General features: G+C 51.7%; 1 protein-coding gene and 1 long non-coding RNA gene across 4 annotated transcripts; one reads left to right on the top strand and one right to left on the bottom strand.

The window, feature by feature from the left end:
- On the top strand, positions 1–27,878 carry UPB1 (beta-ureidopropionase 1). 3 transcript variants are annotated; one of them, XM_059894421.1, is made up of 10 exons: positions 5–168; positions 5,794–5,965; positions 7,326–7,413; positions 13,906–14,000; positions 17,598–17,759; positions 19,347–19,516; positions 23,384–23,465; positions 24,377–24,419; positions 25,578–25,732; positions 27,477–27,878. In XM_059894421.1, the coding sequence occupies exons 1-10, from the start codon at positions 65–67 to the stop codon at positions 27,558–27,560; spliced, it is 1,155 nt and encodes a 384-aa protein (XP_059750404.1). In that variant the 5' UTR covers positions 5–64; the 3' UTR covers positions 27,561–27,878. The 3 variants fall into 3 exon arrangements, with proteins under 3 accessions (XP_059750405.1, XP_059750404.1, XP_059750406.1); XM_059894422.1 differs by lacking the exon at positions 24,377–24,419 and having other exon boundaries at positions 1–168; positions 27,477–27,565; XM_059894423.1 differs by lacking the exons at positions 5–168; positions 5,794–5,965 and adding an exon at positions 6,641–6,944.
- On the bottom strand, positions 2,409–4,833 carry LOC132347678 (uncharacterized). Its single transcript, XR_009497259.1, has 2 exons — positions 4,475–4,833; positions 2,409–2,758 (listed from the first exon to the last, which is right to left on the bottom strand). It is a non-coding gene; the product is annotated as an uncharacterized LOC132347678 (long non-coding RNA).
- Positions 27,879–27,926: the final 48 nt, after the last annotated feature.

Consider the following 27,926-nt stretch of genomic DNA (forward strand, 5'->3'; position numbering starts at 1 on the left):
TCCTCTTCCTGGGGGCAAAGGCCGTCAGGCAGTTTGCGTCTAAAGAAACGTGCGGACTTCAGCCATGGCCGGGGCTGGATTTGAGTCGCTGGAGCGGTGCTTGGAGAAGCATCTGCCAGTCGCAGACCTGCAGGAGGTCAAACGCATTCTCTATGGCAAAGAGACCAGGTGTGGGGCCTAGACTGGGAAGGTGGGGGACCTTGGGGCCAGCGGGTGTGGGTCTGGGGGACCAGGCAGAGTGCTTCAGAATCTGAAGGGCTCTGCAAGGGCGGTGGTGAAGTACTGAATTGGCGAGCTGAGACCCTGGGAGGTCTAGATGTGACAGCTCTGGGAGCTCAGGGTTGCACAACAGAGAGTGAACTTTACAAGCCCAGAGGGAAAGGACGGTTTTTACTCTTTGTGCTTTCTCTGTGACCACCCAGCTCTCTTTCCCAGCTTCCAGTGACTAGCTTCTTCCCCAGAGCCAGGCCTGTCCTCTAGGCGTCTGTCTGGGTCATTACCTCCTGTCAGAGCCCCCAGCCCCTCCTTCCTGCAGTGACCCAGCCTCTGGCGGATCCTTGGAGGCAGAGGCCTCTGAATCTGGTTGGCGAAGGAACTTTTCCCACTGGCAAGCCACAGGAGTTAGTTCCCATGCTCAGAGCAAATTTTTTTCACTCCCAGGCAGCTGTGTGCATCACTAGGACTTTCTGAGGGCAGTGCACTGCTGGACGCTGGGCATACAGAGCTGGAAGACACTTCCCCTTCCACTCTTGTTTCTCTTCAGTCCACTTTTCTCAAAGCAACCAGAAGATGTAAATCATATCCTGCTTAAAACTCTATCAGGGATTCCCACGGCCCTTAGAGTGTAATGCAAACTCTGACCCCATGCAACTCCTGACTAAACGTCCTTCCACTTTCTTGCCCATTTGTGGGCTCCCGCAATCCAGCCAGACTGCGCACTCCCTGCCCTTGTGGCAGTGACCTTGAGGCAGGAACCTGATCAGCTCACCTGAAACTGGAGGGTGTTGATTGGATCAGAGATTCCCAGCCACCAGCTGATGTGGAGTTCCTGCAGGGAGGCCAGACCTCAGAGTCTCAGGTGTTTTCACAGCTAGTGGATGGTAAAGGTAGAACAGCTGCCTTTCGGGGTGGGCATGGTACAGAACTTTGTCCAAAAGGGCTCTTTGTACCCAAAGAGGGGTGCCTGGGACTGGATGACCTTCAAGGCCCCTCCAGTGTGCTCATGCTGGATTACTGCTTCCCACCGCGCGTGTAAAGGCTCGTCCCGGGGGAAGCCTCTTAGAATTGAGGCTCCTAAAGAAGGTGTCCTGAAGCAGGGGGTGTCTCAGGGTGTTTAAGGGTGAGGTGGGCATGTTCCACTGGGAAAAGACAGCTCATGGGTGTCAGGGAGAGTCTTAGGAAAATAGAAATAAGTTTCCCACATAGGGGACTAGCTGGGATCCATTCTAGAGCTCAGAGTAAGGACTGCCTTGTAAAAGGGACTTTGTGTGCACATTTGGATCGCTCCAGGGTAGGGAGGGATTGGAATGGGAGGTAAAATGGGAACCAGATTCCATTAATCAGTGACCACCAGGCCTCTTCCTGGGGCTTCGCTCACAATAACTGAGTAAGTGGTTCCCCTTTTCCATTCTTTCTCCTTTTTGCTTTTCTTGGTTCTGTTCCACCCAGAACTGAGCCCTTCCAAGCTTCACCTCTAGGGTATAAACCTTTGTACTTGTGATTGAGTGGGATTTGGCTATGAACAGGCTGCAAAGTGAAGATAGAAAATTAGTCATTTAGGGACTTCCCTGGTGGCGCAGTGGTTAAGAATCCATCTGCCAATGCACGAGACACAGGTTCAAGCCCTGGTCCGGGACGATCCCACATGCCGCAGAGGAACTAAGCCCGTGTGCCACAACTACTGAGCCTGCGCTCTAGAGCCCACGAGCCACAACTACTGAGCCCACGTGCCTAGAGCCAGTGCTCCGCAACAAGAGAAGCCACCACAATGAGAAGCCCGTGCACTACAACGAAGAGCAGCCCCCACTCACAGCAACTAGAGAAGGCCCACGCGCAGCAACAGACCCAATGCAGCCACAAATAAATAAATAAATAAATTTATTAAAAAGAAAAGAAAAGAAAATTAGTCATTTAAAACTTCTTCTGTTCACTTCTCGTGGCCTGACTCGGGCATGGCTGCCTCTATGAATGCCTGGTGGACCTGAATCCTCAGTCCCTCCCCTGGACTCCCCCTTTGCTCCACACAAGACCAGCTTCCCACCCCAGTACTTGCCACGCCCAACACAAAGATGATGCTTAGTAAATGTTTGCTAAGTGAATGAGCTAAATGGGCCTTTGCCTGTGCCAGACAGATGAAATCCCCAGAGAACATCAACTCTCAGTTTTAAGACAGCCAGAACCACGAAACATTTATTCATTCAACAAACATTTATTGTTTATTTTTGTCTTGGGCACTAGAGGTACAAGGATGAGTTAGCCACGGTTCCTACTCTTGAGGGACTTTCTGTCTTTTGATGGTTGTCCTACATCATGGTTCTGAAGACCAGAAGTACAAAATCAAAGTATTGGCAGGAATACAGTCTTCCAAAGGTTCTGGGGGAGAATCCTTCCATGCCTTTTCTAGTTTCTGTGGCTTCTGGCATTCCTTGGCTTGTGGCAGTATCACTCCAATCTCTGCTTCTGTCTTCACTTGGTCTTCTTTTCTCCCTGTGTCTCTCCTCTGGGCGTTTCTTAACCCATCACTGGATTTAGGGCTCACCTGGGTAATACAGGATGATCTTATCTTGAGATCCTTAATTACATCCACAAAGACTCTTTTTCCAAATAAGGTCCCATTCACAGGTTCTGAGCATTAGGACGTTGGACATATCTTTTGGGGGGGGCCACAGGTCAGCCCACTACAGAGACTCTGCAGAGGTGGGCATCAGGGTGGGGGGAGGCTGGGTTTGGGATTGTCCTAGAGATGGTCATTCCAGGTGGAGGAATGGGGGCAGAGTAGGAATCTGGGGGTCCCAGTGTTAAAGGGGCAGAGGAGGTGGAGATTTTGTGGGAGACTCCAGAGGTAAGGATGCGGGGGGGACCCTAGGGCCAGTATCAAGGATGCTGATCGGGACAGGGACAGAGTGTCAGGTGGCTCAAGGAGGTCTGGAAGGATAGGGTCAGCAGGGAGTCCACTGGCTTTAGCAACCAGTAGGCTGGTGGTTCCAGAACAAGAGAGGCCTGTGTAGAGCACACTTCCCTTCTTTCTTTTTTTTCCTGTTTTTTTAATGGGAGAGACTCAAACAGCTGTCATGGTGAATGTGGCAGGTCTGCAGGAGACAGGGAGAGATGTCCAAAGTGGGTATATCGTTAAGTGAAAAAGGCATGAAGGGACTTCCCTGGTGGTACAGTGGTTAAGACTCCGTGCTTTCAATGCAGTGGGGCACAGATTCGATCCCTGGTCAGGGACCTAAGATCCCACATGCCGCTTGGCGTGGCCAAAAAAACAATAAAAGCATGTAAATGGAAGAGCAGAACATACAGAAGGACAACTTTGTATGTGTAACACACGCATATTGAAAAATATTGGAAAGACACATAAGACATTGTTAAGGGGGTTGTCTCTAGGTTCTGAGATGGAGGGGAACTCATTTTACATTTTCCACTGTTTGATTTTTTTCCCCCCATGAGCATGTGTTTCTTTTGTAACAAAGCTCTGGTTTAATTATTTAAAACACTGATGGTAAAGAGCCATTAGAGGGGAAAGAGAAGTTCCAGAAGCGAGAGCTTGCCAAGGAAGCTGGGGCTGGGCTCCCTTGGGCAAGGTCTGCCTTGACCTCGCTGGAAAGGGGGGTTCCCGGGGGAAAGGCCAGGGGATGTGTGGAGCCAGGACAGGAAGTGATGGGCTTTCCTCCTTGAAGTTTTAGGTGAGGCCACCAGGGTGGGGGCCTTAGTATCAGGATGAGGGGCAGAGGGGCAAGAGCCAACTATGGGGACCAAGGGAGGGTTGGGGGCAGCACAGAGCCCCCTTTGTGAGGTTGTGGCCCATTTGCTGGTCTCCACCATGGCTGGTCGGTGCCACACCACATCCTTGAGCCAAGCCTTTGGTGGACACAGCACATGGTTAGAGAATGGGGCTCGAGGGCCAGTTGGGTTCTCCAGGATGAAGCAGGCAGGATTGGGTGAAGGAATGCCAGGGTAACTGGAGGGCGGGGAAACCTTCAGGTAGTGGCCAGACAGTGGGGGGTGCTGGGGAAATGTAGAGCCCAGAAGGTAGTGGAGGCCTGGCCTGCATGGCCTAGGGGACGCGTGTCTGCAGGGAGCTGGGGACAGGGATGGGCATGGAGGCAGGGAGGCTGAGCATCGTGGAATGACAGGGCTGAGTGTTGAAGGTAGAAACGTGGGGAGAGCAGACAGCTGCGGTCAGTGGGTGGGGAGAGTTAGCCAGAGGATGAAGGACCCCTTCCAGGTGATGGTTACAGCTGGGCTTGCAAACCTGAGGCGAGCTTTTCCACCTGATGTCTTCCTGGTTGACGGTGCAGGCTGAGGACGGCCTACCAGGACCACTCCCAAGGGCAGCCGGCCCCCAGGCCCTCCTTCTTGTCCTGGCCACCATGGTGACTTGTCCGGGGGAGTGGGGGCGTCTGCCTGCAGGTGGGGGACTGTCTCTGAGGCAGTCATGGCAACAGGAGGCGCAGTGTGGGCACTGCTGCTATTTCTAACCTGCTGAAGTGCACGGAACCCTGACTAGTTGAAAAGCAGGCTGATTGTCAGGGGCGGAACCCAACTCCGAGCTGTCAGGGCCATCACGGGGAAACTGCCTGGCAGGGGGCGGTGGCAGGGGGCTCAGGCTGACAGGGCTGTGATTTTGAAAGAAATGTCTTTAAGAAAGTGGTTTAAAGTAGGAGAGAAATATTGTTAGATAATGGTTGTCAGGTTATTTTTTGATGCATTCTCTGGGTATTTCATAACCACCATGCCCCTAGATGGTAAGGCCTTCCTGGCTGGGGGCCCTGTCCCATGCCCCTGCGGGTTTCACCCCTGGGCCAGGCACAAAACAGACCATGTGGCCCATGGTCACTTTGGTGGGAGGTTTTATAAATAATCCACTTGCCTGTGTTAATAAATCACAAACAGGCATGAGCCCTTCAGCCTTTGGTCTGGACATCTGGGCCCCGCCACGCTCACCCAGCATCGGGCAAGGAGCTGCCCTCTCCCCTGGTGGGAAGCAGGACAGGATGGGGTGGGGGGGTCACCAAAGACTTGTAATCCTTAGTGGCAAATGGCCACGGGACCCTCCGTCTTGCTGTCGTCCTGGCCTCTCTTCCTAGCCGGCTCCCAGCCTCCTTCTCAACAGCTCCTTTGTCTCATCACGGCCTGCCGCAGCCCCCAGGCTCAGCACGGCCCTCTGACTCTAGTCCACAGACATTTTTGGGAATCTCTTCCCTCTCTCCTGTGCTGCCTGCTGAGACCTCAATTCCTGCCACCACCCCCCACCCCCCGATTTCAGCAGCTCCAGCATCAACCTCGTGACTAGTTTCCCTGCTGCCCCCTCCCCACTGCCCTCCTCCACCCAGCCTGACCATGCCGCTCCGCTCCCGGCTCCAGTCTCCCCAGGGAAGCCCAGTCTCCACCCACCGGGCCCAATTCTCCAGCCCCGCCCCAGCTTCCCACGCGTGGCCGCGGCCCTGGCCGGCTCCTGGGCCTTCTTGCTGGGACGCACCCACCTCTTCTCTGCCTGAGGAGTGACTCTAGAGGGTCATTAAATGCAGCAGACCTCAGGCAGATCATGTCCCCTCTTTCCTGCCTGTTTAGGAAGCTCGACCTGCCCAGCAGGGCTTTTGAAGCCGCCTCCAAAGGGGACTTTGAGCTGCAGGGCTATGCCTTTCAGGCTGTGGCGGAGCAGCAGAGGAGGCCCCGGACCGTGCGCATGGGGCTCGTTCAGAACAGAACCCCCCTCCCCGCGGACACCCCTGTGGTGAAACAGGTTTGGCCTCTTTTGACTGTAAATACATAAACGGGCAGCGGGCTGCTCTGTGTTTTGAACTCGATCTTGTCCCCGGATGGTTGCCCAGCGGCTCTGCCCTGGCCCCCCCTTCCTTCCAGCCGTGTCACTTGCTTTTCTTTCTCTTCTGGCTCCTACCCTTTCTCTGCCTTCCTCTCACTCCTCACTATTCTGTCCACCTTCCTTTCCACTTCCTCTCCTGTGATCGAGCTGAAGTTCCGTTTACCAGTTGGGAGGGTGCCCCTGTGGCTCACGCACTCTCCGTGGAACTGCCTCTCGGGCTCCTGCCGGCACACGCCAGTCAGGACCCATCTGTCCACCGTGTGTCCCTCTGCCTGGATCCTAAGATCCCCAGACATCGGTCAGATTGTGAATATGTCTCCTCAGCCCAGGTTGTCAGGTCATCGGGGGGCAGGGATGCTGTCATCACCACCCCCCAGAGCCTAGAAGCACGCTTGGCACCCAGCAGTCATCCACGGGGCCCCGTGCACGCAGTCCCTCGAGGGAGACCAAGCGTCCATCAGGAAGCGTTTGTGGTCTCTGGGTTTTCAGCCTGGTTCCTCTGGTCTGTCTTTGAACAAACACTTCTGAATGTCTCCTGGGAGCCAGACGTCATGCTGAGCACAGAGAACTTGAGGACACTGCTCCCAAGGAGCTCGTGGGGTCATGGGAGTGACAGTGGAGGAATGTGACAGCACAATGGGAACAGCGCCACCATAGGGACACACGCAGGCCGGGGAGAATACAGGTACCCCGATTCTCGGCCCCTTGCTGGGAGAGCTACCCCTCTGTGGGCAACACGTGTTGTGGATAACACATCCAGGGAATTTTGGGTGGGGAAAGGGAGCACATTCTGGCAGAGGGCACAGCTGGGAAAGGCGAGTCATTGGAAGACACGATACACATGGGAGAACAGAAGTGGCAGGACAAGGCATCCCCGAAGCTGTGGATGCAGGACGTCGTAAGTGGACTGGGTCCTGGGGGGTAGGGGGCGAGGGAGCAGTTAACCCAGGGGATGGTTGTGGTGTGTGGTGGGCCCCCTGAGTGTGGCCCCTCTCGCAGTAAGCGCTCACATCCTCACGTCCTCCGCTTAGCAACCCCACGAGGTGGGTGGCGTTCTCCCCATTCTCCAGTCAAGGAAACCGAGGCTTAGCGAGGCAGCATTGAGTGTGTGTGGGACCCCAGAGCCTCTGTACCGCCACCTTTGACTGTAGACTTGGACCCAAGGACAGTCCAACATACCAGAACCTCCCACCCTCCTTGTCCTCTTGCAGCCGGCCACATGGTGGTTGAGTTCTAAAGATGGTCTCAACCAACTAATCCTCGCTGTTTAAATTGCCAGGTCACTGCCCTGCACAGACGCATCGAGGCCATCATAGAGGTGGCTGCCATGTGTGGAGTCAACATCATCTGTTTCCAGGAAGCATGGAGTAAGTCTCTCTCGGGGTGCTTTCTCTGCTGCCTTCAGTGCTGTCTTATCTCCACGTCGCCAAGAGTGTCTGCTGCTTGATTTCTTAAAATCTCCTTTCTTTTCTCATCCATAGAAAGGTTCTTTGTCAACAACACCAGCAACCCCAGAACCCCAGCCTTCCTCCTTCTCACGTGCCTCAGTCTCTCATCTGAGCCTCGGCCTTCCTTCCAAACTTGAATCCGTTTACTCCTTCCTCTCACCTCCTTACCTCTGCCCTGATCCAAGGCATGTCAGCGTCTCCTCAGCTTCTGTAATCACCTCCAGCTGGTCTCCTCCACTCTGGCCCCTTCTAACTGGCTGCCCACACCTTCTAGGAAAGAGCTGTATGAAAACTCTGCACTGCATCATCTGTTCCTCCCCATCTCTGCCGGGCTCTGCCTTGACCTTCTGATACTTTACTCCGCTCCCCTGAGGCCACTGCGCCCGCTGTTCCCTCCACCCAGAGCCAGAGCTGGAGCTGGAGCATTCCTCTCCCCTGGCCTGTAACGCTGCTCGACCTTCGGATCTCAGCTCAGAGCCTGCCTCCCCGTGTAAAGTTGCATCCCTATTAAATACTCCTGCTACCTTGTACCTCTTTATTTTATTTTTATTTTTTTGTCATAGTTATACACATTCATGGTTTAGAGTCAAATGGGTCTACAAGGTCTGTTACCAAAAAATAGCTATCCTTTTCCCCAGAGGCAGCTACTTCTTCTCTGAGCTGGTTCTTTTGGAATTTACCTTTGCTTGTGTTGCTGCTTCCTAATTTTTCAGTTTTGCATCATTTATTGACTTCCCATGATGGAAGGAGACAGTGTGGTCCTTTGCCCTCTCCTGCCCCCTCTACGCACATGTACCCTTCCTGGTCTGTCCCCAGTCCATTTGCTACCAAGATTCAAAGGAAATCGCTTTGATTTCTTTCCCTGAATAGCTTTCTGTTTTCCCTGGAGTTTGCTTTGTTTTCTACATGCTTACCACAAAGTCTACCCCAAACTTTCTGCTGGTTTCCTAAATCCCCCTAAGAGGTTTAGACATATGAAGTAGTTTATCGGTTTCATCTCCTCACAGAAATCTGTCCCAGAGCCTTCTGGCTGCTCTGTTCTGAATTGGTTTCCCCCTCTCTGCCATCCCAGGACTCCCTTCACCATCATCCGGGGCGGGGGGGGTCCCTCTGCCTTGCTCTTGTGTTTCTCCTATCTCACAGCTTCCTCTTTCTTGCTTTTCCCCCTCATTTTGGTTGAGTAGACTGTTTGAGACCTTGCACATCTGAAAATATTGCTGGATAGTTTGTTTGGGTATAGAATTCTGGGTTAGAAAAAATTTTCCTTCAGAAGTTTGAACACTTTGCTCCGTGTCTTCTGGCTTTGGGTGTTGTTGACTAGTCTAAGACTATTTTGATTTATGCCCCATTGTATGTGGCCTGTTTTTCTCTAGAAGGTTGTAGGATCTCTTCTCCAGTACTTTGAAATTTCATAATGATGTGCCATGGAGTGTATCTATTTTAATCCATCCTTCTAGATACTTCAGTGAGTTCTAACAGTCTAGAAACTTGAGTCTTTCAGATCTAGATGTTCTTAGATTGTTTCATTCGTGATTTTCTCCCCTTTTTTCTCTCCTCTTGTTTTGATACTCCTTGCTGTTAGGATGTTGGAACTCTGGACTGGATCCCTCATTTTCTTTTGTATTTGTGCCTATTTTTCATCTCTTTGTCTTTTTGTTCAATTTTCTGGTAGATTTTATCTAATTTGTCATTCAGCCTTCTAGTTAGTGTTTTGTTTTTGCTGTCATATTTTGAATTTATGAGAGTTCTTTTGGTCTGAAATTTTCTATTTTATCACATCCTGTTCTCGTTTTATAGTTACAATATCTTCTCTTATCTCTAAGGATATTAAGTAATATTTTTTTTTCTCCCTGCATGGTTCCTAGTTACTCCAAGTTGGTCTCCCCGCTGCTGCCCTGATTACTTATATTTTAAGAATTGGGGATTAAAAAACTGATTGCAAGCTCTGAGTTTGTGGGAGGGGCTCCTCCACTGAGTTTCATTATAGGATGACCGGGTTTAGCTGTTTGTTAGGAAATCAATCACCTATGGTAGTATCTTTAGGTCATTCTTTTCAGGCTGGTCAGATTCCCCAGAGAAAATTCATCTAATCTCCTGCCAAGAGGAAAGGACAGGAGTCCAGTATGCTTATGTTTAGTTAATCCCTTTGTTTTTATCACTCTACTCACCTTTGTCCTGGGTTCCCCAAGGCCAGAGATCCTCTGTTTAACTGTCTCTAGAGAGTGAGCCTCTAGCTGGGGTGGGAGAGGCTCAATCCAGCCTCTTGGAGTGGAGAAGGGATCTAACTTCTTAAGTAGACTTTTGACCAATCCTACTTATTTGTCGCCCCTCCCTGTGTCCCCACCTTCAGAGCTGCATGGTGCCTCTGGCTCCTGAGCTTTCAAGGGGTCTGTGATGGAGAGTGGGGTGCTTCCTGGCCTCCTCCACTGCGGGGGGGACTCAGTGTTCTCAGATTCACTAAGATATCTTCCGCCTCCCTCGGCTCTCCAGCCTCCCATGTTTTGTTGTTTTTGTCCCTGGCTCGTGCCTCATCCCTGTGGGTTTATACCTGTACACAAAAAACCCTTTACTCTCATTTGGTGGGGTTTCAGGAAAGAGCAAAGGAGTGCGTCCCATCTGCCACCTGTACCCAGAAGTTCATCACGTTCTTCACATTTCTCGTTATACGTGTACTCTTGTGTGATGCTTTTGATTTGTCTGCCTCTTCCATTAGACTGTAAGCTCCGTGTGATCAGTGCCTTGGTGGTGTTTATTTTTCCCACCCCAATCCCCACCTCTATTTTTTTTTTAAATTTATTTATTTATTTTTGGCTGTGTTGGGTCTTCGTTTCTGTGCGAGGGCTTTCTCCAGTTGTGGCAAGCGGGGGCCACTCTTCATTGCGGTGCGCGGGCCTCTCACTATCGCGGCCTCTCTTGTTGCAGAGCACAGGCTCCAGACGCGCAGTCTCAGTAGTTGCGGCCCACGGGCCTAGTTGCTCCGCAGCATGTGGGATCTTCCCAGACCAGGGCTCGAACCCATGTCCCCTGCATTAGCAGGCAGACTCTCAACCACTGCACCACCAGGGAAGCCCTCTATTTTTTTAACATTAAAAAAATTTAATTGTAAAATATGCATACTATTACTATTGGTAAGTGTACAATTCAGCAACATTAAATACATTTGCAAAATTATGTAACTGTCATTACCATCTATACCCAAACCTTTTCATCATCTCCAGCCAAAACTCTGTACTCCCCTTCCTCTTCCACCCCTGATAACCTCTATTCTACTTTCTGTCTCTATGAATTTGACTACTCTAGGGGCCTCATGTAAGTGGAATCCTACAGTATTTAGCCTTTTGTGTCTGGCGTATTTCACTGAGCATCATGGTTTCAAGGTCCGTCTGTGTAGTTGCATGTGTCAGAGTGTCCTTCCTTTTTATGGCTGCATAATATTCCATTGTTTGGATGGACCACATTCTGTTTATTCTTTCCCCTACCCAGATTTTATCTTTAGTGACTTGAATAATCCTTGGTACATGACAGACACTAAAAAATATTTATTGGATGGTTTAACCAACTTCTCTTTCTTGGATCTGGAAAACTCCTGCACATCCATCAAGGCCTAGCACGGGCACCCCCTCCTTTGGGGGGACCCTGGGGACTCCCCTACACAGGTTCCCTTTCAGCTCCCGTCTTGGCTGGCAGCTCCTGAGGGCAGGGCCCGGTCCAAGTCTGAGCCTGCCTCGTGGAGTGTTGGTTCAGTGAATGTGGAACCCCCTTCCCCTCTAATTTGGAAACTGTAGTTGGAACTTCACAGCCGACCTCCCCCAACCTCCCTTCCACATGCTTCTTTTGAAAGTTTGTTTACGTTACAGCAGTTGTGAAAACAGGAAAAGAAGCCATTAAAATGGAAATGGAGAAATTTGGAGAGCTTAGCAAGCTGAAATGAAATCGGAAAGGGAGGTTTTATTCTCTTGGGGCATTTGAGTCTCTCCTAATGCTCTGAAAGCTGAGAGTGAACAACGGTCATTAAGGATTGTTCTTTGTTATCAACAGCTTTCTTGTTGGCTTCCTTAAAATAGCTCATCCATCTTCGCCGATGGCGCCTGGGGAGTCTTGATCCTGGTGCCAAGGCCCCCTGGGCTGGTGCTGGCAGAGCCTGCTGCCCACTTAGCTGCCTCCATGGGCTACCGCCCTGGCAGCTGAGATGGTGGTGATGCCATCATAGCACCAGGCTTCCAGGGACTGGAAGGAATCTGGAGGCTGGTGCTTCTCTTCTCTGTGAAATGAGGAGTCACACCAACTTCGCAGGGGTATTGGGGACATGCTGCCTATTACCAGGCCTGGCACCGTGCTGGGCACATGGCCCGTGTTGGGAAAAGGTTGGTTGCAATTATTACCTCCAAACAGGCCACACAACCCACGCAGCAACCAGGTGGTCCTCGCCAGCCACATCACACAGCTTCCTACAAACCTTCCCTGCACTCTGAGTTTCAGAGTGACCGGAACAGTAGCAAGCATCTGGAAACATCCATTAGGCTAATCCTCCTAAAAGAAATGGACTTGGGTTATTGGGAGGAGGAAGATCTAAAGAGTACAGTCGTCCCTCGGTATCTGTAGAGATTGGTTCCAGGACCCCCAACCCTGCAGAGACCAAAATCCAGGGATGCTCAAGTCCTTTATATAAAATAGTGTAGTATTTGCATGTTACTTACGCACATCCTCCCATATACTTTAAATCTTTAAATCATCTGGAGGTTACTTGTAATACCTAATACAGTGTAAATGCCAAGTAAATAGTTGCCCATGTGTGGCAAATTCAAGTTCTGCTTTTCGGAACTTTGTGGAATTTTTTTTCAAATATTTTCCGCCTGCTGTTGGGGGAACCCGCAGATGCAGAGGGCCAACTGTATGCGGGATTGGTCCAAACAAGGAATTCAGTACTCCAAATCAAGAAGAAAAAGACAAACAGCTCAGCAGGAAGTGGACCAAGGTTACGGACAAGATCATCTGGAGGATGAATCCAGAAAGGCCAGCAACCATGTGGCCAGGTGCTCCACCTCACTGGTGACACGGGAAACGCATGTCTAATCCCAGTGAGATCCCAGCTCACAGCATCAGACTGGCGGGTGTGGATGCACGTGGCCGAGGCTGTGGAGCAGTGGGACACACTCAGCCAGAGGTCCCTGGTGCCTACCCCCATCACAGCCCCCTCCACCCCACAAAGGAAACTGCCGTTGAGAATCTGGTGTGCATGGCATTCTTTGAATTGTTACTGCGTGTATATGTACCTGCTTTTTTTTTTTTTAAGCAAACAAAAATCAGTGAGTTAATGAAATTTCCTATTGAATTAGCCCCCTAGATGGTGGCATCTAGCCAGAGGTCACAGAAATAATGCTTTTATCCTTGGGGAGTGCTCAGCCTACCCAGTGGTTCCCAAACTTCTGATGGGGTCATTAAATGAATGGCTTTTCTTGTTCCTGAGCAAGCCTCAGTCCCTGGGAGGATGAACATTCCTATGGTGATGTGTGAGGGTCCCAGCGCCATCCTTGGTGGCCCTCTGACGCTGTCCCCAAGGAGCCTTGGTTGTGCTCTTAACCAACCAGCAGATTGGCCAGCAGCTCGGGATCTGCTGGTTGGGAACAGTTTCTGGCTGTACCTTTTGCAAAAAATTTTTAACATATATATGTATTGTTAAAATTGTGGTAAAATAGACATAACGTAAAATTTACCATTTTAACCGTTTTCAAGTGCACAGTTCTGTAGCATTAAGTACATTCACATTATTGTGTAACCATCGCCACCATCCATCTCCAGAACCTTTGCATCTTCCCAAACTGACACTCTGTCCCCCTTAAACAACATCTCCCCATTCTCCCCTCCCCCAGCCCCTGGCACCCACCATCTACTTTCTGTCTCTGTGAACGTGCCTATCCTAAGTCCCCCATGTAAGTGGAACCATATAGCACTTGTCCTTCTGTGTCTGGCTTATTTCAATGCGCATAACGTCTTCAAGGTTCACCCATGTTGTAGCAAGTGTCAAACTTTCCTTCCTTTTGAAGGCTGAATAATATTCCATCTAATGGATGGACCACATTTTGTTAATCCATTTGTCCACTGATGGACACTTGGGTCATTGCCATCTTTTGGCTGTTGTGAATCATGCTGCTGTGAACGTGGGTGTGCAAGTATCTGTTCAGATTTCTGCTGCAAGTGTTTTTAAGACCAAAGGAAGGACATTTGGCCTCGCCTCTTATTCTGCCATGAAGCCTAAAGGGGAGGTGTCCCCACAGCCAGGGATGGGCCTCAGAAGGCAGGCCAAGGCTCTTGGGGCTGGGGTCTCCTGTGGAAACCCTCCCCCACCAGGCCAAGGACCCCCCTCAGAGGCCATGAGCTTGGATGTGATTCTGACCTTTCTCCTCTCCACAGCTATGCCCTTTGCTTTCTGTACGAGAGAGAAGCTTCCATGGACGGAATTTGCCGAGTCAGCAGAGGACGGGCCCACCACGAAGTTCTGTCAAGAGGTAGGATGTTAACCTACCTTTAACTGTTAACTAACCTCTGGCAGCGGCCAAACACGGGCAGGTCACAAAGAGAGGCCGCAGCTGCCAGAGGTGGCCCTTCTCCGTGGAAAACGCGCCCATTTGGCTCTTGCTTTGCCAGGTAAGAATAGATAAGACTATTTACTGCCCCTACCCCCCCCCCTTTTTTTAAGTGTATTTTCTTTTTTTTTTTTTAATAAGTTTATTTATTTATGTATTTATTTATTTATTTTTGGCAGTGTTGGGTCTTCGTTGCTGCGCGCAGAATTTTTCTAGTTGTGGCGAGCGGGGGCGACTCTTTGTTGCGGTGCACAGGCTTCTCATTGCGGTGGCTTCTCTTGTTGCGGAGAACGGGCTCTAGGAACCTGGGCTTCAGTAGTTGTGGCTCGTGGGCTCTAGAGCGCAGGCTCAGTAGTTGTGGCACACAGGCTTAGTTGCTCTGTGGCATGTGGGATCTTCCCAGACCAGGGCTCGAACCCATGTCCCCTGCACTGGCAAGCGGATTCTTAACCACTGCACCACCAGGGAAGTCCCTAGTGTACTTTCACTTAAAATCAGAGTTTCAGAGCCAGAAGGGCCCTTAATGGCTTTTTAAGTGAGGGGGCTGCAGCCCACGGAGGGGGTCCTGGAGATGACTCCCGTAGTAGGGTCTGCAGCTGGCAAGTGCGGCGCTGGCACTCGGGGACTGAGGTCAAGTTTGAGTCTGTGTCCAGAGCTCTGCTACCCCACTTGCTGTTCACCTGAGTTATGGAAGCATCTCTGCATGGCCCATCTCATCAGTGTAGAAACTGGGCTTCCTTTTTCTTTATTAAAACCTCATAATACATGTTCTATGATCCCATTTATATGAAATGTCCCGGATAGGCAAATGCTTGGAGGCAGAAAGCAGATTAGTGGTTGCCAGGGGCTGGGCGGGGAGAGGGGATGGGGAGTGACTGCTCATGGGGACAGGGTTTCCACTTGGGGTGTTGAAAATGTTCTAAAATTAGTTTGTGGTGTTGGTTGCACAACTCTGAATGTACTGAAAACCACTGAATGGCACACTTTGAAAGAATGGACTTTATGCTCCGTGAATTGTATCTTAATAAAGCGGCCATCCAGAAAACCCCAATGACGTTCCAAGAGGTTACGAATGGTGACTTATGCTTATTCTCACCTCGAAAAAAATAACTCCTTTCATTTCTCCAATGTCGCATTTCAGACTTTCTACATATACTTAAGGGCTTTTGGAGCAGAACTATAATCATAGTGATTCTATCAATACTGAGTTGTGATTCCAAACATCCCTGTTCTCAGGCTGTAGGGAAAATTCTCTCAGCCACCAGATTGTTGATTCTGTGCTACGAGGCAGGAAGTGATTGCAGACGGCGTGCCTGAACCAGGGTGGGAGGAAGGAAGAGCAAAGGGAGGATGGGGATGAGCTGGTCCCAGGGGACCCCTGTCTGCATCGAGGGCCCCGGGACCACAGCTGCCCCCACGTGCTCGTAGCATCCCCTTCTGCCCGCCGTGCCATCCCTCTGTTCTGTCATTAAGGTCAGAAGTAGCAACGGGCTGGTAAGAGCTGATGACAAATGACCAGCTGGGGCTGCTCATCCTGGTCACCAGATCCTGAACTTCTTATTTGAGACAAAAGGAATTTGGTGTCAAGAGTTATGTTTGGTTTTCTTTCTGGGATTTTTTTGTATAGATGAAACATATGATTTATTTTATTTTATTTTATTTTATTTATTTATTTTGGCTGTGCCATGTGGCATGTGGGATCCTAGTTCCCCAACCAGGGATCAAACCCACACCCCCTGCCATGGAAGCGCAGAGTCTTAACCACTGGACCGCCAGGGAAATCCCTTTTTTCTTTGTTATTATGGAAAGAAACACATAACATAAAATTAATCATCTTAACCATTTTTAAGTGTACAGGTCAGTCATGTTAAGTATCTTCACAGTGTTGTGAAGCAAACCTCTAGAACTCTGTCATCTTGTAAATCTGAAACCCTCCACCCATGGAACAACCCCCTCCACCCCCAGCTGCTGGTGCCTGACGTTCCACTTTGTTTCTGTGAATTTGCCTAGCTTAGATGCCTCACGTGAGTACACTCCTGCAGTGTTTGTCCTCTTGCACCTGGCTGATTTCACTTGGCATAACGTCGTCAGGTTCATCCATGTCAGGGATGACAGCCATGTCATCCATAGGCCAGGATTTCCTTCCTTTTTAAGGCTGAATAATACTCCATTGCATATATACACCACGATTTATTTAGATGCTTGTGTTGCTTCCACCTTTTGGCTGTTGTGAATAGTGCTGCTCAGAACATGGGTGTGAAAATCTACTTTCCTGCACGGTTGCTGGTCCTATGGTAACTGTGTTTAACTCCACCAGGAATGCGGCATCATTTACATTCCCGCTGGCAGTTTAAGAAGGTTCCTGTTTCCCCACATCCTTGTCAACGCTTGTTACCTTCTTTTTTGTTTTGTCTTGTTATTGCCTCTGGATCTGAAGGTCTATGGGAAGTGGCATTAAGTCTTGCTTTTATTTTATTTGTACTGTAGGGTCTGTGATCTTTGTATAGGGCTCACAGGGTTGGAAAACAAAAGACTTAGCTCTCTGGGCACCCTTTAGAATTAGGAAATCAGCCTTATCCACACTAAAAAGGTCCCCAGGGCTATTTTCAATATTTCAGAAATCCTGATATAACCCATACACCCTCTCATTAGGGTTGCTAGGCTAATTGAAATTTCAAGTGATTTAATTCTGACTAGAATTATTTAAGTTTAGACTGCTTAAGAATAGAGAATGGGGGCTTCCCTGGTGGCACAGTGGTTGAGAGTCTGCCTGCTAATGCAGGGGACACGGGTTTGAGCCCTGGTCTGGGAAGATCCCACATGCCACGGAGCGACTAGGCCCGTGAGCCACAACTACTGAGCCTGCGCGTCTGGAGCCTGCGCTCCGCAACAAGAGAAGCCGCGATAGTGGGGGGCCCGCGCACTGCGATGAAGAGTGGCCCCCGCTTGCCACAACTAGAGAAAGCCCTCGCACAGAAACGAAGACCCAACACAGCCAAAAATAAATAAATTAATTAATTCATTAAAAAAAAAAAAAGTAACAAATGTTCAAGTACAATTGGTGTCTTTAAAAAAAAAAAAAAGAATAGAGAATGCATTTCACCTCTTAGCACAAACATGGCATATAGTAAATGGTAAAGTGAATGAGTAAATAGTTATTATTCTCACTTGTATCAGAAAGAGAAAAAAGACTAATTTCAGTTATTTTGGGTATATACCCAGAAGTGGCATTATGGGGTCATACGGTAGTTCTGTTTTTAATTTTTGAGGAATTGCCATACTGTTTTCCACAGCAGCTGCACCGTTTTTACACTCCCACCAACACTGCACAAGGACAATGCTGGTTCCTATTTAGCTAAGCTTGGGCGTCAGGACAACTCTGGCATTTAGTCTTCAAAGAATAGATGCAGGGAGAGCTCAGAACCCCGTCTAACTATCTAGGAGGACCATTAGATTCTTCCATAAAAATGTTATGACACTTGATTTGAAAATAAGACTGTGCCGTACTCATTTTTCCAGCTGGCGAGGAAGCATGACATGGTGGTGGTGTCCCCCATCCTGGAGCGAGACACGGAACATGGGGACATCTTGTGGAACACAGCCGTGGTGATCTCCAACTCTGGAGCCATCCTGGGCAAGACGAGGAAAAACCACATCCCCAGAGTGGGCGACTTCAATGAGGTGAGCTGCCCCTTGGATGACCAGCACAGCTGCAGCACAGTGTGGCAGCAGCGCTGGGGGCCTCCCTGCACTGCACTGCGTCACACAGGTGGATGGGATGCAGTGGGATTCCCGGTGAGTCCCAAACGCCTTTAGTGCAGAGGGCTATTTTTTTTTAAATATAACCTGATTTGGCTTCCTGGGATTTTTCTTTGAAGTAATTCGTATACAAATTAAAACCAAAATCAATAGTGCACAAGCGTGAAATGATTCCCGTGGCCCCTTTCAGGCCCTGAGCTCCTCGTCCGTCACAGTCTAGTTCTTGTTTGGTGGGGAGAGGTCCTTGTCCATGGCTCCCGTGGGGTCTGAGTCAGCCATGTCCACGTGTCGGGTGACAGCGAGGAATGTGTCAGGTATGTTAGCTGGGGCTTGGTGCCCGTAATCAGGCTGTAAGTCAGGGGAGCTGTTCTGATCAGTTAATGCCCATCATGGGTGTGTAGGTGGAGGGAGGTGGATGTTTGAAGGAGGGAAATGAACTCCACCTAATGCCTAAGATATGAAGTCTGAACTTGATCTGCAGTAAGTACAGTTGTTCAGGATGTGATATCCCCATCCTTCGCCGCCCTGCCTGATGGTGGGGGTCCCAGCCACTCTCAGGCTGGTTAGGCAGATGAGAAAGGATGTGCAGAGCTAGCCAAGGCCCTCTGGGGAGAAAGAAGAAGCCAGCGTTCCCCAGTGACAGCTGGAGGCGAGGGCCGGAAGACGTGCCCCTCACCTGTTTACCCTGGGATTAATCTTTAGCTCCCCACGGATAGTGACGGGCTTGTCTCAACGCACCAGGATCTGCTCCGGCGTCCACCCTGTGTGCACATCCTGGTTGCTGCCCGACTCTGACGAATTTTGAAATTAATGGGAGGAGGCAAAAGGCAGGAAGCAGATCTGTGTGAGACCCTGACCAGCACCCCAAGGGGGCAGGCGGAGAGGCAGGGTTGGCAGGACTGTGTCCCACCTGCCTGCTGTGCAGGGACGTCCTTGACCCCAGGCAGGGTGCCCAGGGAGCTTTGTGGAGAAGAGCACTTTCAGAGTGGGATTCTAGTCTCATGTTGGCCTTCGTTAGCCGGGCAGGTCCTGTGTCCACTGGGCTACGGTGTGCCCCCCAAGCAGGGTGAGAGCTGCTGTGGATGAGCCCCCGTCCCTTCAGCTCTAACCTTCCGATGGGAACAGGTGGTTGGTGAGGACATTGACCAACTTGTGTTAACACTGACCACACACCTCAGCCTCTAGTTGTACCATGATTGAAACCTCACCAAGTTTATCTTTGAAATACTGTGGGAAGTTGCTTTGGGGACTTTTTAACATGCCACAAAAGAAATTGTGGGTAAGTGCTCAAGCCACGGTGATTTCCCCTTGGGTCAGCTTGCTGTTATTGTGTCTGGGTTTTCAGATTTTGGGTTTTTTTTTAAGTGGATTGAAATTTTGGAACTTAAAGTAGAGTCATACCAGGAGCATCCCTTTTGGAGTATGGGTGACATTTCATTTTCTGTCAAGTCTAAGGAAAGGGAAACTTGGCAGCTCAGAGGCATCCATACATGACCCTTTGTCTTCCAGTCCACATACTACATGGAGGGAAACCTGGGCCACCCCGTGTTCCAGACTCAGTTCGGGAGGATCGCCGTGAACATTTGCTACGGGCGGCACCACCCCCTCAACTGGCTCATGTATAGCATCAACGGTGCTGAGGTCATCTTCAACCCCTCGGCCACCATCGGAGCACTCAGGTCACTTGGCACAAGGGACTTGGGAGGTTTCTGGGGGCAGGCTGCAGGGCGCGGAGGCAGGTTTGGGAAACAGCAGGCAGGTGCAACCACCAGGTTGTCTGAACCCTGGGATGGTGCCAACTTTTCTGTGAAAAAATTCTCCAAGTGTCAATTACGATCCCTCCTAAAGAGCTGTGCTGTACTGTAAAATACCATCCTTGGCTACGATGGTGTCTCAGGTAATAATAATCTCCCCCATCGCTGACAGGATTCAGAAAAGCTCCCCTTCTAAGGGGTCTGGAGCATCAGAGGTACCTGGCCAGCTTCAGCTCCCCCTCGTGTCACAGCTGTGCTCCTGGGGGGTTGGGAGGTGGGGTGACGAATGAGGAGTCCTAAGTCTCCTGTCTGCAGAGTCCGGAGCACGGAGAGCAGACACCCGGACGAGAGAAGGGGCAGACGATGGGTTGGAGCTGAGAGGGTCCTTAAGACATCAGTCAGGTGGCTCTGAAACCTGTTTTTAGCCAACCAAGTGTTTCCTTCTGATAACACAGAACCCGTGTTTGGGTGTTAACCTCACCCCTGAGTAGATAAAGCTGTTGTGACCAGGGTAGAGGGTGGGCCTGGCAGCCCTGAGCTCCTGGGCAAGCCCCGGGCCCCTCACTGAATAAGAGCAGGCAGCTGAGATGACCCAGCACGACTGCACTTCCGCTGCTTCTCTCTCCCCAACGGCTGAGCTTCTGGGTGGTTTCCAGCTTTGCATCATCAACAAGTACCAAAGCTCTAGGAATTTGTGTGTAAATATCTCTCTCCCCAGCTCACTTCCTCCAAAGCAGCATTCCTGGGTCGGGAGGTGCTGGCTTTCACTCTCTGTCATCGGGGCAGGGCCGGGAGGGGGAGTCCCGGTCCCCACGTGGGGTCAGCTGGGGGAGTTCTGGTGGGCAGCCTTGAGTTCCCTGTCACCCCACCCCTGTCATTCTTGTCCTCGCTCTCCATGAAATTTCAGTCGAATTTCTTCTAAAAGTCAGGATGTGACATTCACTTTGCCTTTCTCTTGAGCGTGATGCCCCCTCCACAGCGTTAACTTCCCTCCGTGATCTGATCTGCACAGCAGGTCCCTCACAGAACGCAGACCCCCCTCTGCTACCCCAGACCTGCCACCCCATCCATGCACCCCATCTTGTCTGAGTCTAGGGGGGGCACCGTCAGGCAGAAGGGGACACTCGAGTCTTGGATCTCCCCTCAGAGAATCTCTGGGGGCCTCCTGGCAGCGTGGCCACTATGACAACGTCTGTTGGCAGTTGCGACAAAGGGTGATTCCTGGTCGTCGGGCCACCAAGCCTGGGCAGAACCTCTGGGTCCTAGAGCAGCCCCTCCTGCCGGCCATGTGTAAGACATCCAGCAAGCTCCAGCTCCCCAGAGGGGTCCCTGGAGGATCCTGAAGCCAGTGCCCCACCAGGTACAGCTGCTGTCAGGCCGGGCTGGGCACAGCTGTGTCCTGGAATCAGATGGTCACCTCTCCAACCAAGCGCCCCCAGGCTTTTATCAGCCCCAGTTGAGAAAACAGAAGCACCTCAACATAATACACACGTGTCCTCGGCTTATTAAAAGTTATTGATCTTCCTTCCTTGGCCAACAGTGGTCCAACTGGTGCCCTCCAAGGATGTGGTTCTGCTGGCAGTTAAAACTCTGACAGGTCTTTCAGAAGCAGTATGTCTCACAAGTTCCCACAGTGTCCACACCTTGACCAGATAATTATAGTCTGAGAACCTTAGCCTGAGGACGCATCTGAGAGAGGAGGGGAAGGCTGCCTGCCTGAAGATGCTCATGGCAGCGTGATTGATTACAAGAAAAGCTGGAAGGGAGAGAGAGGTCAGAGTCAGGTCAACACCAGCCCGTCTCTTCCATGGGTTATCGTACAGCCACTAAAACAAATCTTCATGGAGGTACTGCAGCATCATGATGAAAGCCTGTGAGCAAAAAGGTGTTTCCAGGCTGGGATCAGAACTCTGCAAAGACTGAAGATGGTCGTAGAGTGGGGGAAAATTACAACAGGTGGTTCACTAGGATGGTGCAACTCTGAGTTTCTTAAAATACTGAATGATTATTTGTAGAATTGATGGCAAGCACGATGCCAGGCAGATCCCCCCCAGCTGCGCACAAGCATCGGCTCACAGCTTCTGGAAGCATCCATCCCCTTCTCCGGCATCTCCCACCTTCTGTATCAGAGCCCCCCAGACACACACACACACACACACACACACATACACACACACACGTGCACATGCACAGATTGGAAGGGTATCCTCATTTGTGGGTCCCACAGTTCCAAGCACCCAATGGAAGCAAAGTGCTTTTTGATGAACTGAGTCATCCTGACAAACTGTGCAGCCGTGTGGTCCAGGATTTCTACCATGTATGTGTGTTAATAGGAAAGCCGCCATCCCCACCCCTCGATGCCTTCCCCTTCCCACTGTGATTATTTTTAAGGGCTTGTGTACACCGCGCTGGGAAAGTGGCAAATGTCCCCATACCCCCGCCGGGCTCTCCACGATTCCCGCACGCCCCGGCTCTCACGAACCTCCGGCTTCCTTTCCGTTGCTTGTTTTGAGAGCCTCCGTTTTATTGCCAGCTGTGGGTTTGAGTCCTGCACTCCGCACCCTCCCTGGAGAACTGCAAGAACGATGTTTTATGGCACTCGCTCTGCCACTGTCTGCTTAATTCCCGAAAATGTCATTGACGGGTGTGTTTCTGTAAAAATCCTTTCTTAAAAGTTTTGTCAGCTCGGCTTAGCAGCTGGAGGGGGGAGAAAAGCGGCAAAATGAGTCCCCTCAATCAAGCCTGTGATTTTTTTTCTTCCAGACTCGTGAATCCTCCTGAGAATTAGGCTTGTGACAAGCACCCACCCACCCCTTCCACCTACTCTCTGGTTTAAACCAGGTGCATGCTGACAGGAAGGAAGATTCCAGGGCATCCCGCTCCCAGTCACTCAGCGTTTCTAAGTGGGCATTACATCTGTCAGTTCAGAATCCTAATCACCTTGCTCCTCAGACAGATAATTAGTGACAAGGAGGCCCATTGAATCCTGTGGCACATTTTCTTTGGTGGGCTGGGGAAGGACAGGGTGTCTGGTTGGGGCGAAGTTTCCCACCCCGTCCCCCCTTGGCAGGTGCTGGACTGAGGGAGGCCTGCAGCTCAGCTGTGCCTGTGGAATGACTCCTTCCCGGGCCCGTAGGAGAACCAGGGGGCCTCGGCTGCGAGACTCAGGGTTCAGAAGAGGGAGATGGGGGGGCACTGGGAAATGGGAGCCAGCACAGGGGAGGCGATGTCCACCTACAACCTAAATTCCTTTCAGGTGTACTCTGTTTGCTAGGCCTGAAATCTCCCCCTGTAGAGATTGCTTTGCAAGGCAGCACAGCAGGGTAGGGATTGGGGGACACGCTACACACAAGCCACCAGGGCCCCAGCTCCCTTCTGACATTTACCAGCCTGGGAAGTGGGTTCCTGACCCCCACCTGGGAGGAGGGAACGAGTGAGAAGCAGCGGTTAAGGGGTTCCTGCCACACAGCCTCCCACCCCCACCCCGCCCCCAGAAGCTTCATCTGCATGGTCTCTGAGGATGTTTCAGAAAAGGAAACTGAGTCAGGGTGAGGCTTTGATCCAGGGCTGCTTCTGCTGCGTTGGGCCCTCTCCAAAAGGCCGCTTTGGCTTGAGCCGGGGATGAGCTGGCCTGTTTGTGGGTTTGGGGTCACCCACGGACGCAGTGAGTCTCCCTGGCCATCCCCACCACAGGCCTAGAAGGCTGGCACCCGGGCTGCAGCTCGGGGCCGAGCATCCTCTGAGCCTGGCTGGGAAGTCGGCAACCTGGTTCCTCTCCTTCCGCTCTCACAGTGAGTCCCTGTGGCCAATCGAGGCCAGAAACGCAGCCATCGCCAATCACTGCTTCACCTGCGCCATCAACCGGGTAGGCGAGGTAAGTGCCCGAGGCCTGGCCTCCAGGGAGCCCTCCTGCAGCTGCTGCGAAACCTGCCTGCCAGCGGGGCCCAGCCTCTTCAGAGCAGCAAAAGCCACAAGGGAAAGAACTGCTGTTGCTGTGGCCCTGCTGGGGACACCTGGTGTTACACCTCCTCTCTGCATGCACGCACGCCCCACATGCTAGGGTCCCAGCAGGGGGCAGACTGGCTTCTGTCACTTTGAAAGAAAACACTGTCCCTCCCCTGTTTTTGTCTGTTTTGTCTTTAGCTGAAACCATTTTGAAAGGCTCTCACCTCAGTACTGCCAAGTACCCAATTTCTCTCCACCCACCCTTGACCTCACGCACCAAAGGATTCTGACTACAAACACCATGTATTTATTGCAAAACAAATCCTCTTCCTCATTCTTACGAATCAGATGTCAAACTCTAATCAGAGCATCTGATCAGTCTGAGAGAACACTAAGTCAGTCTAATTTCTGACAACGTAAAGAAACTCAGTGTTTTAATTAGCCCGCGTATCCCTGTCCCTGCTGGACACGCAGTTTCCATTAGGCTTCTGGAAGATATTGAGAGCCACGAGCAGATACCCACCCCTGCTGCCTTTGCAGACCCCAGGCTGGGCTTTATGACTCCAGCAGGCGAGCCTCAGACGCCCTCCACAGCCCTGGGAACCACTCTCTTCAATGACTTTGCCTTCTCCCAGCAGATGGCAAAATCCGGGTCTTCCCCTGGCTGGTCAGATGCCCCGCTGGCTGCCTGCTGGCCTGGGGCTGGGACTCAGCAGGGATGGTTAAGTTCAGGCTGGTCCTCATCACTTTAACTCCTAACTCCCTCACCCCAGCCTGACGTTGATGAACAACCCAGCAGCGCCCCCTATAGGTGTGTCTTACCTTGGTTTTATTTCCCAGGAGTTCTTTCCGAATGAGTTCACCTCTGGGGATGGCAAGAAAGGTATGTCCCGTGACTTTCCGTGGGACTGCATATGAGGGGTGGGCCTCACTGTTTCTTCCCCATCTGCCGCTTCCGGGCAGGGTCTACCCCACAGACTGTGTCTGCACAGCTGTGTCCCCATATGGATCGGCAGTTCTGGCCCTGTGACCACCTCATTCCCTGGATGAGGATGGAGTAGAGATCGGATCAGACTCCATCCCTCCCCCGGGACTAGGGTGAAGATGGACTGAGGTGTGGGGGAGCCCTTTGTGAGCGCCCTGAAATAGGGGTGCATCATCCACCCCGCAGACCTCACTCCCCCCTCCCTTTGTCCTCGTCCACACCCCTCACTCCCCAGCTGTACAAATGCCCCAGAGCCCAGCATGGCTGCCTTGGGTTCCTAGAATCCACAGCTTGTTTTGATCTGAGGACAGGTCTCACCTCACCTCTGCTAGGAATCTGCCACTCCCCGCCCCCCCGCCAACCCGCCTCACCTCTCTGGCCTGGAATGTGGGAGGGGGGCTGCCCCCTCACCAAGGAGGTGTCTGAACTCGCTCATGGTTCCCGCCCTGGGAAGCAGAGGGGGCTGAGGGGGTCTGTCTCCCAGAAGAGCATTTCCTGAAAGGGCTCCATATCCCCCCCAATGTGAGGCCTTGGAGACCTCCTGAGTCTCTGGTCCCACTTAGCTCCCTGCAGGAAAGTGAGGCCAGCTGGGCCCTGCACTGCGCCCACATGCTCCCTACGCACCTTCAGGGTGGCTGTTACCCTGCTTTACTGGTGAGGGGACTGAGGCGTGGAGGGAGGGTAGGGTGACACAGCTGGCACGGCTGGCGAGGGCAGAGCCACCAGCTCACCATGCGGGGCCACCACAGGAAGCCCTGCAGAGCCATGCAACTCCCTTGGGCTATGGTGGCTGATGCTGGAGCTGGAGGCCAATACCTCTACTAGGGTGACCTGTAAAAGGTTCCCGGGGCAGAGGTGAGGGCGCTGAGGGTGACATGCAGCCACTTGCTGGGCCTCCAGGCCCAAGGAGGGAGGCAGGTCCTTGGGACCTTGGCCACCACTGGGGAGGGAGGTGGGGACCCTTTGTCCTGGGAGTCTCTTGGTGCACCCATCCCCCTGCAGAGTCCACCCATGTCTGCCTGAGCTCACGGGGGCCTTGCCTTTGCTCCTTCACAGCTCACCGGGACTTCGGCTACTTTTATGGCTCAAGCTACGTGGCGGCCCCTGATGGTAGCCGCACCCCCGGGCTCTCCCGCAACCGGGATGGGCTGCTGGTCACCGAGCTCGACCTCAACCTCTGCCGGCAGGTGAATGACATCTGGGGCTTCAAGGTGGGTCCTGAGTCCCCTGCTCCTCCGCGTGGGCCCGTCCTGCCCCCAGCCCTGGGAGCCGCGGCTGCTGGGGGCCTCAGGGACAGCCTCATGAGGCTACGAGTTGAGCAGAAGGCCCAGTGTCTGCCTCCTTGAAGGCCAGGGCCGGTGCTCAGGGGAGGAACCACTGGGTCAAACGATGCCCAGGCAGCAGGCCTCAATAAATTCTCTGCTCATCTGATTTAGATTCTGGGCGCTTTCAAGCAAATTAATCTCAATTTCATTTGTCCAGAGAATAGAGTGGATTGGCCTCGCTAATCCTTTTTTCCTTTCCAGGCATTTGCACTTATCACAAGGTAAATGTGCATGTCTGGCTCTGCCTGTGGCCAGGCCCCAAGTCTAGGCCTTGACAATGGAGGGAAGTGGGTCAAGCGGAGAAATGGGATCCAGGCCTGGCTCTGCCACTGCTTTGCAAGCCCCTTCTGCTCCCAGCCTTAGTACTCCCATTTGTAAAACAAGAGGCTGAACTCGAAGGCCCCAGGTGGCCTTGGAGACCAATACCCTGTGACACCACGGAGTGTAAGTGCCCACCTCCTGGGATAGGGTGCTTGCAGCCTGGGACCCCCCCAAAATACGGCATCTCATCAAGGACACAGATGGAGTTTGCTGTGTTAGTGTCTAGCAGTATTTCCACCAACTCTGCACCCACTTATAAGAAAATCATCAGATGTAGAGAACAAACGTATGCACACCAAGGTGGGAAAGCAGCAGGGGGTGGGCGGGGGCGGGGGTGGGATGAATTGGGAGATTGGGATTGACATATATACATACACTAATAGGTATAAAATAGATAACTAATAAGAACATACTGTATAAAAAAAATTAAATTTAAAAAAAAAAGAAAGAAAATCATACACACAAATGAACATCTCATTGTCAGGACGGAATGACTTTGTGCAGCATATCTGGGAGGGACCAGGACTTCGGATCCAGCCAGACAAGGGCTTCAGGCCTGACTCCCCTGTTTATGTGAGGGTGGGTCCTTGGGCACGTTTCCTGAGTCCCAGATTCTCACTGGACAGAGAAGGCACTTCCCACATGAAAGTCTCCTGGCCTATCTCTCCTCCTCCAGAAGTTTAGATTAATGCAGGATTCCACACAAATTAGAAGTTGGAACCAATAAACAGAATGGTTTCTCGTTAGTAACTTTTTGAAAGCGGAAGGCTTCCCAAGCCATGGTGATGGGCATGAGTTCCCGTCAAGGCTTTGGAAAGGAGGGAGGGAGGGAATGCTGGGGTGTGAGCACCCTGGGTGGGCTTTCCGGCCCCACCCCCAGCCTCTCCCAGCCTCTCTGTGTCCACGATGAGCTGCCATGTGGAATGGATGGGCCTCCAGAGCCAGGGGACCAGGGTGCGAATCTCGGCAACTCCACTCCTGGCTCGTGACCGGGAGCAGGTCAAGCCCTCCTCCCTCCTGCCTTGGAGCCACCACACCTTCTGGCGGAAGATCACAGAGGTCTTTCAGCAGGAGGGGCTAGGGGGTGTGAGTCATCACCGGCACCCGTGATCTTCGCCACAGCCCCAGAATCGTTGCCAAAAGGTTACACGGGGGTTGTGCCTCTATATCATACTCTGAGACTGTCCTGTCAACCAGCCTTCCTAAAGGATTTCTGTCCCATGGCTGCCCTCCAGTGGCAGCAGGTGGTGGCGAGCAAATGAGGGCGTTTATGAAACGGGAACCTCTAAAGTCTGTGTTTCACTTTCAGATGACAGGCAGATACGAGATGTATGCACGGGAGCTTGCCGAAGCTGTCCAACCCAGCTACAGCCCCAAGATTGTGAAAGAGTAGCAGCCTTCAGCCGCTGCCCGCCAAGGAGGGCACCTCTGCCCACAGCAGATCAGCCAGGGCTCCAGGCTCTAGTGTCCAAATTCTCCCTGCTTGATGCCCTGATAGCACTGCTGCCCAGATTGGTTTTAAAGTGCCTGGGTGGGGAGGGTCGAATGAGTACCAGGTTTCCTTCTGTGGTGATGAAAATGTTTGGGGACTGGATAGAGGTGATGGCTATACAACATTGTGAATGTACCAAATCCATTGAATTGTTCACTTTGAAATGATTAAACTTTGTTAAGTGAATTTTAGAAATTCAATTAAAGACAATCCCAGGGACTTCCGTGGTTGTCCTGTGGCTATGACTCCCAATGCAGGGGGCCCGGG

The sequence above is a fragment of the Balaenoptera ricei genome, chromosome 14, assembly GCF_028023285.1.
Source record: "Balaenoptera ricei isolate mBalRic1 chromosome 14, mBalRic1.hap2, whole genome shotgun sequence".
Lineage (NCBI taxonomy): Eukaryota > Metazoa > Chordata > Mammalia > Artiodactyla > Balaenopteridae > Balaenoptera > Balaenoptera ricei.

Bases quoted from the DNA above. Each gene is read 5' to 3' on its own strand.
- UPB1 (XM_059894421.1), top strand. From the start codon at position 65: ATGGCCGGGGCTGGATTTGAGTCGCTGGAGCGGTGCTTGGAGAAGCAT. The intron at 5,966-7,325 runs GTTTGGCCTCTT...TTAAATTGCCAG, and splicing joins ACACCCCTGTGGTGAAACAG to GTCACTGCCCTGCACAGACG. The intron at 24,420-25,577 runs GTATGTCCCGTG...GCTCCTTCACAG, and splicing joins CTCTGGGGATGGCAAGAAAG to CTCACCGGGACTTCGGCTAC.